At 38.4% G+C, this 18,878-nt stretch overlaps 1 protein-coding gene across 1 annotated transcript in view; it reads right to left on the reverse strand.

Moving 5' to 3' along the window:
- Window positions 1-8,385: 8,385 nt before the first annotated feature.
- Window positions 8,386-18,878, reverse strand: part of LOC126267877 (Down syndrome cell adhesion molecule-like protein Dscam2) — a 1,296,028-nt gene continuing 1,285,535 nt past the window's right edge. The window contains exons 31-32 of the mRNA XM_049973186.1: window positions 12,721-12,811; window positions 8,386-10,620 (exon numbers count right to left, since the gene is read on the reverse strand). Coding sequence (XP_049829143.1) covers window positions 10,371-10,620; window positions 12,721-12,811 — 341 coding nt within the window. The 3' untranslated portion in view covers window positions 8,386-10,370. The remainder of the gene's footprint in view (window positions 10,621-12,720; window positions 12,812-18,878) is intronic.

The raw sequence follows: 18,878 nt of genomic DNA on the forward strand, positions 1-18,878 counted from the left end.
GTTGTACAGCCATTAAGCCATCTGACAAAAGAACTGCCTCACTCACTGTAATGCCCCCTTGCCTTTTGTACCCTTACTTAGCCTCTCCCCACCTCCATCATGCCAAACAACTACTTTCAGTAATTAATGATGAATGATCTGTTTCACCGTGGACATGGGAGTGTACGTTTAGGTGTCTGTGATTGTGACTGTGTGTACTTTTACTAGGGAAAGAGCAGGAGCTCGAAAGCTAGTGTGACTATTGTTTTCTGTTGTGTGTTTCTATGGCCCACACAGCAGTCCGCTGTAAGGGAGTGGCTGCATTTCAGTTATTTTACACACTGTCCCATGCAGGAATTTTCATTATTGTTATAATGTTCTGATAAGTACATGTAAAATGTCTTGCATCTTGTACCATAACCCTTGAAACATCTGTTCACGAAGTTGCAGTTATTTCAAGATTTTGCTTGAATTTTGCAAGTAAAAGAATGGAAGTTCAAAAGGTAGTTATTATTTCATTTTTGTATATATTCCTATATACATTGTGCTCATCACAAAATTTCCATTAGTTTAATGTTTGTATTTTATTAGTCATTCCAATTTTTAGTATATAACAGGTCAAAAAATGATGGGAGTCTTGAGCTTTATTTCGAAGTTGATACATCTCTTCCTTCTTATCAATGGAAAGGGAATAATTTGGAAAACTGAAAATTTTGGCCAGCTGACACTTCTGCTGCTTACAAATTTAAACAGGAAAAATTGGAAAATTTCAGGAAGATCATGTTGCACAGGAAACCGTAATTATGGCCTCAATACTAATTATAAGGAGTAATCAAACAACACACAGGACTGACAAAACCTCACAATAAAGGATGTCATAGGATGAAATTTGAATATCAGAAAAATCATTAATACTGAGCAGGCAGTGACAGAATATATCTGGTAACAAATTAATGCTCAAGATTAATTATGCTCATGGTACTCAATTCATTGTTCACCCTGACTACCAAGTCTTTCGCAACAGAGTCCTTGCATAAAAAGTTCTCGGTTTACTGGCCGCATCAAATTTGGATAAAATCACAAGCTTTTGATGACTACCTCCATCATCTTCGTCAGGGGTAATAAAACTGACTGTCATGGAGCGGTGAGGTTTCTGCTTTTATAACCAGTGGATGGCTTTTCATTGGCTGGATGATGTCACAGTGAAAACAGCGTGTACTGAGGTGGCGGCCTATATATCCATAGATTTTGATTGCGCACTTTATCCATCGTTGCTTGCAGTGCCATTCATCACAAAAGGCGGAGAACTGTGAGGAATTTAAGAAGTCTCCCTCTGCACTCTTTCTTTATCAATTGTGTGCTTCCATGCATTGCTGAATGCATAACTGCAGTCTCTGTTGAAATTATTTTCACAGAGTCTAATTTCAACTGCTTCCATGATGACAGAGTCCCAATAGTTTGAAGTGTAAGCAAGTAGTCTTGTTTCATCGAATAAAATCTTGTGTTTATTTAACAAACTGTGCTCAGCCACTGTTGATGTTCACACAGCGATCGGCAACAGTTCTTTTAGACTGGCCCACATAATTTTTGCCACACTCACAAGGAATGCTGTAAATTCCTAGTACTCTCAGGCCAATATTATCTTTCACGGGTCACAACATTTCCTTAATCTTCCTGGGTGGCCAGCAGACTGGACTGATTCTCTGCTGGCTCAGTACTCTGCCGATTTTGATGGTCATTGCACCACAGAATGGTAGCTGCACGATGTGTTGGTCCTCTTGATCTGTTTGAACAACATCCTTCCTAGGTTTTTTCGCCAGAGTAGATCTGATATCACGATTGGAATATCCATTTTTTTCTGAATACCATCACCAGATGGTTAATCTTGGAGCCAAGATGATCCTTGTCCGAAATAGTCCTTGCTCTGTGTACCAAAGTATTCAGCATATCTCTCTTCTGAGCTGGGTGGTGAAAACTTCGTGCATTTAGATATAAGTCTGTATGCGTCGGTTTTCTGTACACAGAATGTACGAGACATCCGTCTAATTTTCACTCCACCAGCTCATCTAAGAAGGGTAACTTCCCATCCTTCTCCACACCCACTGTAAATCTTATGTTCTGATGTATACCATTCAAAAGATCAACAAACTGCTGCAGTGCCTTATTGCCATGTGGCTAGATTAAAAATGTATCCTCAACATACCTGAAGCAGCAGGATGGACATAAGGGAGCACTGTTCAATGCTTGTTCTTCGAAATCCTCCATGAAGAAGTCAGCTATGGCTGTTGACAGTGGCAAACCCATGTCTGCTCTGCCAGTCATTTCATATATTTTCCACCATACAAAAAATAGGTGGTCGTCAAAATGTGTCGAAATTACTTCAGTATTTCAGGATTTTAGCAACAGCCAAGCCTCCTAAGTCGAATGTAAGCAGAGTGGAGAAATTGGCACTGAAATCGTTGGGGAAGTATGAAGAGTTAGTTGTACTACCAGCCAACAAAGGGAATGCCACAGTTATCCTCAATGCTACCGATTATCTTAAGAAAGTGGCCCTATTACTGGAAGATGCCACATACCAGATTCTTAAACAGGATCCCACAGCAGCACTTAGCAGGAAGACAGGGGAGTTACTGAAGAACTCTGCCCTCCCAGAAGAACCAGTCAGGAATTTACAAACAAGAGCACCAAGGCCACCTAGGTTATATGGTCTACCCAAAGTCCATAAGGATGGAGTCCCACTGAGACCTATTGTTGGTGCTACTGGGTCTCCTACATATCGGTTGGCAAAATACTTAACCGAATTATTAGCACGTATAGTCGGCCACTGTAGCCATCATATTAATAACTCAAAAATTTTTGTTGACATCGTAAAGCAGATGAGGATCGGTCTGAATGACATTATGATCAGCCTAGATGTGGTCTCTTTGTTTACAAAGGTATCAGTGGAAGATATGTTAAAACCGTTGGCTGCTCATTTCTCTCCTGAAATACTGAAGTTATTTTGACACATTTTGATGACCACATATTTTTTGTATGGTGGGAAATATATGAAATGACTGTCAGAACAGCCATTGGTTCGCCACTGTCAACAGCCATAGCTAACTTCTTCATGGAGGATTTCGAAGAACGAGCGATGAACAGTGCTCCCTTATGACCATCCTGCTTCTTCAGGTATGCTGACGATACATTTTTAATCTGGCCACATGGCAATGAGGCACTGCACCAGTTTCTTGATCATTTGAATGGTATACATCAGAACATAAGATTTACAGAGGAGGTGGAGAAGGATGGCAAGTTACCCTTCTTAGATGTGCTGGCGGAGCGAAAATCAGATGGACGCGTCGGACATTCTGTGTACAGAAAACCGACGCATACAGATTTATATCTAAATGCACAAAGTTTTCGCCACCCAGAAGACCGCTATGCTGAATACTTTGGTACACAGAGCAAGAACTATTTCAGACAAAGATCATCTCGGCTCCAAGATTAACCATCTGATGACGGTATTTAGAAATAATGGATATTCCTATCTGATATCAGATCGACTCTGGTGAAAAAACCTAGGAAGGACGCTGTTCAAACAGATCAAGAGGACCAACTCATCGCACAGCTACCATTCTGTGGTGCAACGACCAGCAAGATCGCCAGAGTCCTGAGCTGGCAGGGAATCAGACTGGTCTTCTGGCCACCCAGGAAGATTAAGGAAATGTTGTGATCCATGAAAGATGATCTTGGCCTGAGAGTACTAGGAATTTACAGCATTCCTTGTGAGTGTGGCAAAAATTACATGGGCCAGTCTATAAGAACTGTTGCCAATTGCTGTGTGGAACATCAGCATCACCTGAAATACAGGTATCTAGAAAACGCAGTGGTGGCTGAACACAGTTTGTTAAATAAACATAATTATTTGATGAAACAAGACTACTTTCTCACGGTTCAAACTATTGGGACTCTGTCATCAGGGAAGCAGTTTAAATTAGACTCTGTGAAAATAATTTCGACAGAGACTCCGGTTATGCACTCAGCAATGCATGGAACCACGCAATTGAAAAAAAAAAAAAGGAGCCCAGAGGGAGACTTCTTAAATTCCTCGCAGTTCTCCACCTGTTGTGATGGATGTCCCTGGAAGCAACGCTGGATAAAGCACGCAAACAAAATATATGGATATAGAGGCCACCACCTCAGTACGCACCATTTTCACCGTGACATCATGCAGCCAATGAGAAGCCGTCCATGGCTTATGAAAGCGGAAGCCTCACTGGTCCATGACTGTCAGTTTTACCCCTGAAGAAGATGACGGAGGTAGTCATCAAAAGCTTGGGATTTTATCCAAATTTGATGCGGCAAGTAAACCGAGAACTTTTTATCCGTTCACCATGGCTACTAGATATCTGGTTTCTTGCCCCCTTTCCCTATATTAATTTCATCTTCTTCTTTTCTTGTTCCAGTTGTTTTACATCATTAGACCAAAATGGGGAATTAACTAAACAAACACTGTTTTTGCCTTAATCACAAATTTTACTATTAATGTTACCGCATGTCCTAGTTTTCCAAGTTATAAGCCAATTTTCAAGTACATTACTGATTCCCAAAGATTTATTCATTTTAATTAATTAATTAATTTTAATCCAACATCCACCCATTTTTCCAGTCTCTGGATAAGTCAGAGCCTTACTTACTGGAGTTACATATTATTGCCTGGCATTATTATGATAATGCACAGATAAACATGATGACAAGGCAAAGATAATCATCTCAACTTCTTAAGGTATCGATCCTTAGCTTAATGTAAAATTACATCAATGACTATTTTTTAACATATTACACATGTAATTACACTATTCAACAATTACACTAACATGACAGGACTTAAAGTTATGCATCAGCCAAGAACATTTTATCTACTGATGGACTGAGGTCCAAAGTTTTGCTTCTATCCTGGGGGTGTGATCTCATCTAAAAGAGGTGAATATTTGAATTGGGTCTGATCATTTCATAATAGGTGTGGAGATTTACACATCTGTCTTTTAATTTCTAAAATTTCTAATTGGTTGAGTTTAGTATCCTATTTTTCTATGTGTATGACTTGTACATCTATGAGATGTGACTGTAAAGTTTTAAGAATGGGCGTGTAATTGTACAATGGTGGTACTTACATGCTACTGTGATGCATCTCCTTCAAAATAGTCCACTTCTGACTGATCACACCGACTCCAATGGTGTTTCCAGTTTTGGAAACACTCCTGTAAATTTCTTTCCTTAAGTGTGTTAAGGACACCCCATATTTGTCTGGATGTCTTCAATCGAGTCAAATCGCTTCCCTTTTAGTGAAAATTTCAGTTTAGGGAACAGGTAGAAGTCCACACGGGGCTGAATCAGGGGAATATTGTGGTTGTGGAAGCACAGGAATTTTGAAATTGGTCAAAAATTCAACAATGGAGAAGGCACGATGAGCCGTAGCATGTCATGGTGTGGCACCCAACATCTGTCTTTCCACAATGCAGACCTTTTCTTCCGCACCTTTTTGCGCAAACACTCAAGGACACAGTTTTTGTATTCCTGGTTAATTGTCTGTCTTCCAGGGGTAAATTCATGATGCCTAATACTGGTAGAATTGAAAAAAATCACCAACATTGTCTTTGCTTTCGACCGACTTTGCCGTGCTTTTTTCGGTTGTGGTGAACCTGGCGTCTTTCATTGTGAAGACTGCACTGTGGTTTCAGGATCATATCCATATACCCATGATTCATCACCTGTAATTACCCTGTTAAACAAATCTGGGTCATTTTTAGTCTGATTAATCAGTTTTGGCACAGTTCAAGTCGGTATTGTCTCTGGTCACTTGCTAACACTTTTGGAATGAATTTTGTGGACACTTGATGCATGTTCAGATCTTCAGTTAAAATTAACTGAACTGCATAGAAACTTAAATTAGGTTCATCAGCCATCTCCCTAAATGTAAATCTACGATCAGAGCACACTAGGTAGCGAACTTTCAAAACATTTTCATTCATTTTTGAGGTGGAAGGATGACTTTCCCATCTGTCCAATATAGCAAGACTTACACTCACAGCATGTGATTTTATAAACAGCACTTTTTTGTGATGGCTGGTTGTTTGTCTTTTGCATTGAACAAGCAACTACCTATTGTCTGAGGGACATAGAATTAAATGGGGAATGTTTAACACCTATGCCCATATTTATATATTTAGGAAATATGGGGAAGGAGAGGGATTATAGTTCTCCATAAAAATAAACCATTTTTGATGTCACAAAACAACGTCCTGTATGGTCAAACACCTAAAAATATTCATTGCACTGTACACACTGCTTTTGTAGCAATGCATCACAATTCTTCTCTCAGTTACACTCTTTTGGAAGCAGTTAGTGATAAAAGCCTATTAAAGTTATTGAATACTTTGTGTATTGAATACGTCATATACAATGAAAATGTGCAGTTACAAACATGTGGAATGCTACAAAAATGTATTCCTGCACATTTCTACATCTACATCTACATATTCTGCAAGCCACCACATGGTGCTTGGCAGAAGATACCCTGTACCACTACTAGTCATTTTCTTTCCTATTCCATTCGCAAAGTGCAGGAAAAATGACTGACTGAATATCTCCAGAAGAGCCTTAATCTCTCTAATCTTATCTTCATGGTTCTTACATGAAATGTACATTTGGCCAGTAGAATCATTCTGCAGTCAGCCTTAAATGCCAGTTCTCTAAATTTTCTCAGTAGTGTTCCTTGAAAAGAACATCGCCTTCCCTCCAGTGCTTCCCATTTGAGATCCTGAGGCATCTCCACAATACCTGAATATTGTTCAAACCTACTGATAACAAATCTAGCAGCCCACCTCTGACTTGCTGCAGTGCTCAAACAATGCACAACAATGGGTTACAGCTACTGTCCCCTATGCAATCTCTTTTACAGATGAACCATACTTTCCTCAAATTCTCCAAATAAACCAAAGTCTACCATTTGCCATCCCTACTACAGTCATTACATACTGATTCAGATGCAAGATGACACATCAGCAGTTGCCAAATAGATGACACATATGCATGTCACAAGTAAAAATACATAATACACCTGGTAATTATGGCATGGCCATTGGAATGTATAGTGATGTTTAAAATACACTGCTCAGTCAAACTAAGATGACCACCTGTCATATGACTGAATAACAATCTTTTGCAGTGTGGACCTCTGTGAGATGGGTATGAGGGCAACCAATGAGGTTCTGGAAGGTACCATCAGGAATGTGGACCTAAGCTGCACTTGATTGAATATCCATGGCATGGACAGCCTGATTGAGGCAGTCCAAAAGATTCACAATTGGGTATAAATGAGGTGAGTTTGTTGGCTGGGGGGGGGGGGGGGGGGGGGGGAGTGTGGTAAACTCCTCTTGGTGCTCTTCAAACATGCATGTACACTGCAAGCTGTGTGACACATTACATGGTCCTGCTGGTAGACAAAATAAACTTCATATAGGGGTACACATGGTCCCCAAGGATAGATGCATACTTGTGTTGATCCACTGTGCCTTCCAGAATGACAGGATCACCCAGAGAATGCTCTCCGGCCTGAACCCTTCTGAAAATTGTTGCAGGGTTTTTGCTTTCAGATATTTAATGTGTACATGCCATGGTCATCTGTTCATAAAACCTCGATTCATCTGAAAAGGCCACCTTCACCACCCATTGGATGTCCATTTGTGATATTGGCCTGTGAGTTCCATCCTTTGTGGCTGATGAGCAGCAGTCAGCATGGGTGCATGAACCAGTCACCTGCTGCACAGGTGCATATGCACCAGCATTCGTTGAGTAGTTGTTGAGGGGAGACTGTTGGTAACCCCTTGGTTCATCTGAATGCTAGTTGTCCAGCAGTTTCACACCTATTTGCCCATACACATCTCCACATTGATCTTCAACCTGTCGTCTAAGGCCTATTGTGCACCAGGATACCACATTGCCAGTTTTGGATTGTGCTATTTTGCCATGCACAGTATACTGTAACCACAACAGCATGTGAACAGCTTACAAACTTAGCCATTCAGAAATGCTTTGATTGGCTCAAAAGCCAATGATGCTCCATTTCCACATTACGACTACTGAATTTTTTTCTGCACACCCTGACACACCCTCCACTGCTAATGCTGCCACCTGCTGTTTGAGAGTGTTTGTTGCAGACTGAGGTCAAACATAGGCTGTGGTCACATTAATTGGATTGGATTGTGTTACATTCACCAGAAAAGTAATTGGAGTTGACTGACCATTGGGAAGTGTTGTTTTGATCATTGTAATTTGACGAAGAAGTATGTACTTTCACTATGAAAGGAAATATGAAGAGAGCCTTTCCAATTGCTGAGGAAAAAAAACATTGTCAAATTGCATTGAAAGTACATCTTTTATTCCAAAAACATATAACGTACATAGAAAAGTTTTCACTGTTTCATTTTTTACAAGTGACTGTATAATAGATTTTAACTGGATAAAACACATGGGTCACTGGAATACTGTATAGTTTTATGTGGAATACTAAGATTTGGACACCCTGTTGGTCCTCAATTTGTAGTACATCAGACCTGGACTTTTGTTACACATTAGTTTTAAGAATATGAGCAAGAAAATTTGTAGAAAACTGTGATCTTTAGACTGGTAAATATCAAATGGCTTGCCTCAATTTTGAATGATACATTAATAAAATTATTTGCCTCCTCAGTATCACAATATTTACATGAAAATGATTGGCTTTTACAGGATGAAAATTTCCATGTGGCACAATTTATTACATAGTAATATTTGAAAGATTTCTTTGGCAGTAATAAGCAAGCACATCACTCTTCGGACAGTAAATTATATATATAAAAAAATCATTTTACATTTGTTAGTATGTGAGCTGACTTATAAATACTTGATAGTATGATGTATTGGCTAGTGGAGCTATTTTGTATTTATGCTGCAGGATGAAGAATTTAACATTTGCTTTTTATTTTGTCAACAGAAGCCACCACTCATTACTTTATACACCTGTTTACAACTTTTATAGGCACATCAGCTTAATATTTTAACTCTTTGGGAACTTATTCACAATGACTCTTATGATGGTATGGAAAAAGTGACCAATAGTCATAAACTTAATAAAATTAGCTTGCTGTCGATATACAGTTTATTATCCAGACTATCTGTTTCTAAGATTTTGTAGTGTGAAAATAAAACAACCAGAGTGTACAAAAAATACTTTTTGGCTTACGTAAAGTATGACTTGATGATGATAGTGCCTTAATGTGGGCAGGCTAGTAAGAGACCCCTGTACTGTCTTCCAAATGCAAGGTTCTGTGGTCTCCTGTCTGTCTTTCTGTTGGTAATTTAGATGTAAAGTCCTCCTCCCCCTATTTCTCCTGTCAACATACCTCTCTCTCTCTCTCTCTCTCTCTCTCTCTCTCTCTCTCTCTCTCACACACACACACACACACACACAGAGATATACAATACCATTTTTGCATATATATTCTAGGGCAATAGTTGTGATCAAGAAGGCAAAGAAGCGAATTTATGTTCTACCATATACCCAGGAAAATGTGAAACAAACATGTCATACCAAATTTTGAACAGATGATCCAGTATAAGTCTCAAATAACCACAAAGATATTGAGCACCATTTGTTACAAATATATATATATAAATACGGCTTTATTTTTTTGGTGATGGGGTTGTATGTTTAAGGTGAGGGGAATCTACAACGCATATTCTGGAAAGATTCAAACTTTTACTACAACCCTTATGACACCCATTATTAAAATTTTGAATAAAAGTCTGTCGTAATTTTCTGCAGCAAGGAATTTGAACTGTAGAGTTAGTAGCATACTTTCACATTTTCAAATATGTACTATATGTAGCAAGTCAGTCTTTTAAAAAGTCATATTTTTTTGGGGGGGGGGGGGGGGGGGCATTGGGGGTGGGGGAGGAGATTCAGGTATAAACCTAGTAATTCCATACAGTTCAATTACAAACTGTCATTCTCTCTGAGAGAACAATCTGTGGGTTTGCTGTGAGCTGCTAGCCACAACAAAAATATATAATGCTACATAATGTAAAAAGGGTTTTGAACTCAAACCATGCCACAAGCTTACTGAGCCAAAGACAGTTCAGTTCTCACATAAATCTTATACATTTCCATGTGTAAATATAAAATTGCACCAGTTAACATTACAAGAGTATAAAATTATATCAGTCATTAACCAGAAATATTTTCTAACAATAATACTGGATAACAAGTACCCAAATCTTTCAAAACATGAAAATATATTACATGTCATGGTGTTCATATGCATATGTACAACACAGAATATAAAATGTTCTCTCATTCCCATTCGCTGTTATACAGCAATTGAGTAATCAGACTGGTTGTGATGAGTGGTTGTTGCACTACCACTGGGACGAGACCACAGGGAAGACCGCAGGCCCAGTTTGAGTTTCTTCAGCGTGTCAATATCGCACTCTGCTTCACTGAGTTCAGGCCGGTCCGGAGTCTCCCTCTCCCTCGGATCCCTCACAGTAAAAGATGCCTCAGCAACTGACAGTGGCGGCAGCAGCGTCCTGAGCGATGCTTTGCTGGGGGCAAGCCATCTGCAATTGCTGCCACTTGTCAACACTTATAAAAACAGGGTGCACTATGTTCATGTGTCAGTACTGACTACCTTCTGCACTCTGAACAACTGTTGCAGAAAGAGTTTCACTACAGAGCATTTTAAATTCCAACACAAATTAAAGAAGAATGCTACTGATATAAGTAGTCATTTTCTATCTTTTTACAAGCACAACTCAGTTTTCAAATGAATTTCTAAAAAGTGTCAAAATTCTATCACTATTCTACAAATAGTGCATTGCACATGCAGAAATTGTCAAGCAGGCAAAAAGTATTATTCCAGGGACTGGTGTATATTTTTTAACTGAAACTTTCTATGTTCATTGCTGGATTACCAAATGCAAAGAATAAATAATGTGAAACATTCTGTAAGCAATGACAGGGTACTGACATTTTTACATTATAGCTGTAGCCCTCCCAGTATCCTTCACTGCAACATTCACTGGTGAAATGAACTTTATGAAGGAAAGAAGTATCTGTCAAGTGAAATGGCAGGTTATTTTTGCTGTATTTTATGTACATTCATTTTTTTGGCTTCTATCCTAAACATAAAATTCAATATTCTGTAGTAATGTCAGTTTTCATTATCCATTATCCACCAACATTTTACTTCATCACTTTCTTTGACTCTTGTATTTTAGTTTGAGGCCTGGACTGGCACATAGTTTTGACTGACATGGAGGTTCATCATTGCAGTATATTTCCTTCAGTTCACTAAACTTCATTTAGTACTTTATCATATTAAAGTTCATTAAGCTTGATTAAAATGACTACATGAAATGAATCTGCACAATGATTTGTTGAAATTTTCTTTAAAACCCAGTATGTTGCACATAAAGTATATTACTGTTGGGAAATATCCATCCCGTCTGTGAACAACAAGAACTTGTACATCTTAGAGAAACTGCAACTACTGAATAATCTGGAACAATTCCTGTTTAAAAATAAATTTCCACAGTACTTGTGAAACATTGTATTAATTTTTTGATGCTCTAATGTACCTATACAATGGAGTTTCACTGTCTTCAAGATCAGTAGTGTGAGCTGACTTTAAATGCTGTGAAGTATTTGCTAGATTATCTGCATGCCAGTAAGAAAGGTGAAAAAAGAAAGAGCGAATTTCAAAAAAATGTGTAGAATAGTGTAGAAGAAAATTAAAAAGAATGATATTGTGTCCCTGGGTAAAGAATGTACAACAGTACAGAAACCATTTTCTTAATTCAATTTTGCAAAGGGTCTGTTGCCTGTATCTGTAATGTAAAAGGTAAGCAAGCTATTTCAATTGTTGGTGTCCTAAGTTGCACTGGTTAATGAACTGTTTACAGAAAGAAGAATAATTAAATTAGGTTAGGATAAAATGTCAGGCATACTTTTTAATTATTGACTACCATACAGTTATGATCTTTAAATATTTGACAAATTCTACAACATGACATGGAGCTATCAAGAAAAAACGTGTAATGTTCCCTAACAAATACTGTGTGGAAAAATTAACTGATTACTAAGCAGTTTTACAGTAACATTTGATGGTATAATTTCTCAGTACTTCTGTTGAAAGCAAATTATCAAAAATTTTGGGCCAGAATCAAAGTGAAATCTATTAATCTAAAATGCACTAGACAGCCTTGTTCTACTTTTGAAGATCCTTCAAGTACCAAAAATAGTCAGCTAAATTCTTTTCTCATAGTCATCTATCATTTCGAGGATATATTTCTTACAATGTTATTTGCAAAAATTCTTTTCAACCTTTCTTCCAGTTTTCTAATGTAGTTTACCAGACCAAGTTTCCTGATGTAAACTCATATTATGACAGCCAGTTACATTTGCTGACCATCACCTTGCTAGTAACAGCTGTGTTATTTTGTAAAATTTTGCTTTGTTTTCCAGTTTCATATAAATGCAATACAAAAAATAAAAATGTTAGTGCCCACTGAAACATTTTTTTGTTTGTTATAAGGAAGGTAATAAGAGGCATTATATTACAAAATAAAGAATGCTAATTGCAGTGGTAACAAGTGCCTTCTTTGCTTTTTATTTCCTTAAAAAAAAGTCTTTGCACACTAGTTCAAAAAGATGCCTACCTCGCTCTCCCTCTCCTTGGCAGTGATTTCTGTTCTGACATGGGAGATATATCAGAAGATGTACTAGAATGTGCACCATGGTATATGAAATCTGCAAAGAAAAAGAAACAGTTTCAAAACTAAATAATGAAGTTAATTATTTCTTAGTTATCCTGGTGTTCAAAAGATCATGTTTATAATATGAAGTGGTACATGCATGGAGGCATAACAAAGGAATATGGCACAACAGATTTACACTGTACGTTGCTTTGAAGCCAAGCCACCATGTCAGATGATCCAAAACATTAGCAGACTACAGTCATAGCTGCATCTTTTCCTAAATTTTGGATGTCTGCACGTAACAGCTGTTTTGAATAGTAAATTTTACAGTGTTTTTGTGAATAACACAGTGTCAGGAAGGCATTTTCAGACTTTTTTTCTGGTTTTAAATGTACATTTGGTCCAGCAAGACTAAGTATTTGGGCTTGTTATTGTAAGTTTTTTTAATACGTGTTTTAAATAATCAAGAAGAGAAGTACATGATGTGAAAATGCTGCTTTCATAATCCACTATTTTCCCCTAATATGGAGTGATGCCCCCCATGAACCATGGACCTTGCCGTTGGTGGGGAGGCTTGCGTGCCTCAGCGATACAGATGGCCGTACCGTAGGTGCAACCACAATGGAGGGGTATCTGTTGAGAGGCCGGACAAACATGTGGTTCCTGAAGAGGGGCAGCAGCCTTTTTAGTAGTTGCAGAGGCAACAGTCTGGATGATTGACTGATCTGGCCTTGCAACATTAACCAAAACGGCCTTGCTGTACTGGTACTGCGAACGGCTGAAAGCAAGGGGAAACTACAGCCGTAATTTTTCCCGAGGACATGCAGCTTTACTGTATGATTAAATGATGATGGCGTCGCCTTGGGTAAAATATTTCGGAGGTAAAATAGTCCCCCATTCGGATCTCCGGGCGGAGACTACTCAGGAGGACGTCATTATCAGGAGAAAGAAAACTGGCGTTCTATGGATCGGAGCGTGGAATGTCAGATCCCTTAATAGGGCAGGTAGGTTAGAAAATTTAAAAAGGGAAACGGATAGGTTAAAGTTAGATATAGTGGAATTAGTGAAGTTCGGTGGCAGGAGGAACAAGACTTTTGGTCAGGTGAATACAGGGTTATAAATACAAAATCAAATAGGGGTAATGCAGGAATAGGTTTAATAATGAATAAAAAATAGGAGTTCGGGTAAGCTACTATAAACAACATAGTGAATGGATTATTGTGGCCAAGATGTCAGATCGCTTAATTGGGCAGATAGGTTAGAAAATTTAAAAAGGGAAATGGATAGGTTAAAGTTAGATATAGTGGGAATTAGTGAAGTTCGGTGCCAGGAGGAACAAGACTTTTGGTCAGATGAATACAGGGTTATAAATACAAAATCAAATAGGGGTAATGCAGGAATAGGTTTAATAATGAATAAAAAAATAGGAGTGCGAGTAAGCTACTACAAACCGAATAGTGAATGCATTATTGCGGCCAAGATAGACACAAAGCCCACGCCTACTACAGTAGTACAAGTTTATATGCCAACTAGCTCTGCAGATGATGAAGAAATTGATGAAATGTATGATGAGATAAAAGAAATTATTCAGGTAGTGAAGGGAGACGAAAATTTAATAGTCATGGGTGACTGGAATTCGTCAGTAGGAAAAGGGAGAGAAGGAAACAGTGGGTGAATATGGATTGGGGCTAAGAAATGAAAGAGGAAGCCGTCTGGTAGAATTTTCCACAGAGCATAACTTAATCATAGCTAACACTTGGTTCAAGAATCATAAAAGAAGGTTGTATACATGGAGGAATCCTGGAGATACTAAAAGGTATCAGATAGATTATATAATGGTAAGACGGAGATTTAGGAATCAGGTTTTAAATTGTAGGACATTTCTAGGGGCAGATGTGAACTCTGACCACAATCTATTGGTTCTGACCTGTAGATTAAAACTGAAGAAACTGCAAAAAAGTGGGAATTTAAGGACATGGGATCTGGATAAGCTGAAAGAACCAGAGGTTGTACAGAGTTTCAAAGAGAGCATAAGGGAACAATTGACAGGAATGGGGAAAGAAACACAGTAGAAAAGAATGGGTAGCCCTGAGGGATGAAGTAGTGAAGGCAGCAGAGGATAAAGTAGGTAAAAGACAAGGGCTAGTAGAAGTCCTTGGGTAACAGAAGAAATATTGAATTTAATTGATGAAAGGAGAAAATATAAAAACACAGTAAATGAAGCAGGTAAAAAGGAATACATAGTCTCAAAAATGAGATCGACAGGAAGTGCAAAATGGCTAAGCAGGAATGGCTAGAGGACAAATGTAAGGGTGTAGAAGGTTATCTCACTAGGGTTAGATAGATACTGCCTACAGGAAAATTAAAGAGACCTTTGGAGATAAGAGAAACTCTTGTATGAATATCAAGAGCTCAGATGGCAACCCAGTTCTAAGCAAAGAAGGGAAGGCAGAAAGGTGGAAGGAGTATATAGAGGGTTTATACAAGGGCGATGTACTTGAGGACAATATTATGGAAATGGAAGAGGACATAGATGAAGACGAAATGGGAGATAAGATATTGCGTGAAGAGTTTGACAGAGCACTGAAAGACCTGAGTCGAAACAAGGCCCCGGAAGTAGACAACATTCCATTAGAACTACTGACGGCCTTGGGTGAGCCAGTCATGACAAAACTCTACCAGCTGGTGAGCAAGATGTATGAGACAGGCAAAATACCCTCAGACTTCAAGAAGAATATAATAATTCCAATCCCAAAGAAAGCAGGTACTGACAGGTGTGAAAATTACCGAACTATCAGTTTAATAAGCCACAGCTGCAAAATACTAATGCGAATTCTTTACAGACGAATGGAAAAACTAGTAGAAGTTGACCTAGAGGAAGATCAGTTTGGATTCCGTAGAAATATTGGAACACGTGAGGCAATACTGACCTTATGACTTATCTTAGAAAAAAGATTAAGAAAAGGCAAACCTACATTTCTAGCATTTGTAGACTTGGAGAAAGCTTTTGACAATGTTGACTGGAATACTCTCTTTCAAATTCTGAAGGTGGCAAGGGTTATTCAATCTGTATATTGAGCAAGCAGTAAAGGAAACAAAAGAAAAATTTGGAGTAGGTATTAAAATTCATGGAGAAGAAGTAAAAACTTTGAGGTTCGCCGATGACATTGTAATTCTGTAAGAGACAGCAAAGGACCTGGAAGAGCAGTTGAACGGAATGGACAGTGTTTTGAAAGAAGGATATAAGATGAACATCAACAAAAGCAAAACGAGGATAATGGAATGTAGTCAAATTAAGTCGGGTGATGCTGAGGGAATTAGATTAGGAAATGAGACACTTAAAGTAGTAAAGGAATTTTGCTATTTAGGAAGTAAAATAACTGATGATGGTCGAAGTAGAGAGGATATAAAATGTAGACTGGCAATGGCAAGGAAAGTGTTTCTGAAGAAGAGAAATTTGTTAACATCGAGTATAGATTTAAGTGTGAGGAAGTCGTTTCTGAAAGTATTTGTATGGAGTGTAGCCATGTATGGAAGTGAAACATGGACAATAAATAGTTTTGACAAGAAGAGGATAGAAGCTTTCGAAATGTGGTGCTACAGAAGAATGCAATGCTCAAGATAAGGTGGATAGATCATGTAACTAATGTGGAGCTATTGAATAGGATTGGGGAGAAGAGAAGTTTGTGGCACAACTTGACTAGAAGAAGGGATCGGTTGGTAGGACATGTTTTGAGGCATCAAGGGATCACAAATTTAGCATTGGAGGGCAGCGTGGAGGGTAAAAATCGTAGAGGGAGACCAAGAGATGAATACACTAAGCAGATTCAGAACGAGGTAGGTTTCAGTAGGTACTGGGAGATGAAGAAGCTTGCACAGGACAGAGTAGCATGGAGAGCTGCATCAAACCAGTCTCAAGACTGAAGACCACAACAACAACAACATGCACTGATGAAACTAACATTTGGCCTGTGTCCTCTTTCTGAAAATGCTGAAAACATATTTTCATTATGTCTGATGAGTTTCCAGTTTTTCATCTAAAAACATTTGAGTCAAGAGCTTTTCTGAGATGGACTGATAGAAAATCTACAAACAACAGAAGTAAAACCAATACAGTAAAAGTAAACAGCAAAATAAAATAAAATATTGCTTGACTGTGATCTCATTACACTTTAGACCATAATCAGAACTATTATTATATCCATAAATGAGGCTAGCTGGCATTTTGATCAAAACACTTCCATGTTTCCGAACAATCAAAGCACGTTTGGGGCAACCGACATGGCGGATGTGGGCTTCAAGTTTGTGATCTCATAACTCCCCCCCCCATTTTACGTCCATTACAACTAGTTTACAAACACAAAGTTCTAAATTACATGTATACCTAGTAGTTGACCACATGTTTGATAATGAATGCGATATATAATTCTTGCTGCACATTTTTATGCAATGAATACCATACATCTAATTGTGTAATTGCCCCAGAATATTTTTCCATATGATATTAATGGCTGAAAGCTTTCAATATCTGATAAATTTCTCACATTTTAATGAACACATTCAGAAATCAAAAATGAGTAACAACTGTTGATCATACATTTAGGGAAGAATATGAACAGACAGCCAAAAGTGCCAGCAGCACCACACAAGCAGTATAAATTAAAGATAAAAACTACTAAAAATAATTATTAGTAGTAGAAGAGTGATCAGCAATTCAGTGCAAACCTGATGTTGAGAGGATCCTAAATTGGACAAGTATAAATCTTTTACCACACTTTTTACCATAAGATATGAGACCTTTGAGATTACATGAAACCGCGTATCAAAGTGACAGAGTGGTGATTAAACTGTGGCAGCACAATGTGGGGCATACATGGCATGCCAGTATGAGGCTTCTCTATATATCTGCAATGTTAAGTCAGGTACATTTGTTCCGACCATTTGTTGATGCTTTTGACACACTGGATTCAAGCCATTGGGAAGCAGGATAGCATAGTGAACACATCTAAATGAAATTATGTGTGATCAAGGTGGACTGGGAGTTGAATGTCATCATATCATGCAGTATCATTTCACTTTTACAAGGAAAATTCAGGAGAGAGGACACATTCAACAGCAGGAGTCTTGCCTTAAAGTGCCAGAAGACATCCAACCAGCATGGTACCTGCCCTGATGAGAGACCTTATAGAAGCCTCTGTGTTAACATTTTCCATCAGGCTATGTATTATTAGCCTCAAGCAGGTGCTCTGTTTAATTCAGAGCCCTTCATTTCCATTCCTCTCACGCAAGGACATTGTGTGGCTAAATGAACAAGATATCACTCTCACTGTGAATGGACACAGAACAATGAGGTATGGTTTGGCCTGGAGAGTGATACCATCTGCTCACCTGATGTATCTCTGGGCCATGTTACAACATTATCTACTGCATATTGTGGAAAGGGACAAATATGTTGCTTCAGTGTTTGTGTCTGGGCTGGCCTCATGTTAGATGCAGGCACAGTACTGCTTGTGATTCCTTGTGGCACATGATGGCTGTAGTACGCAGGGTGATTCACGAAGATATGCAAATATTTTACAAGTAAAACTAAAGAAAAAAGTTCATAGTTTAGTTATGGATAATAAAAGATATTGCCTGAAATTTAGCAACTTCGCTAATATGAAGCCATTGCAAAACAGTATGAGGTTAAAGTAAAGCACTATTTCCATCTATTTTGTTGTTATTGATCTGGTGAATCTAATAAAACATGTCCCAGATGTGTATCTGCAGTAGTATTCCAGAATGTTCAGAGAAGGAAAAAAGTAATTTCATAAAAATTTTAATTAACTAACTACTTGGCCCAATTTGTTTTTTATATATCAGGCAATTTGCACAAAGTTTTCAACAGAAGTTGTGGAGAATTTAATTTTGGAAAAAATGATGGTAATAACGTTAACTGAAACTACACTCCTGGAAATGGAAAAAAGAACACATTGACACCGGTGTGTCAGACCCACCATACTTGCTCCAGACACTGCGAGAGGGCTGTACAAGCAATGATCACACGCACGGCACACCGGACACACCATGAACCGCGGTGTTGGTCGTCGGATGGCGCTAGCTGCGCAGCATTTGTGCAC

Source organism: Schistocerca gregaria, chromosome 4, assembly GCF_023897955.1.
Source record: "Schistocerca gregaria isolate iqSchGreg1 chromosome 4, iqSchGreg1.2, whole genome shotgun sequence".
NCBI classification, from domain to species: domain Eukaryota; kingdom Metazoa; phylum Arthropoda; class Insecta; order Orthoptera; family Acrididae; genus Schistocerca; species Schistocerca gregaria.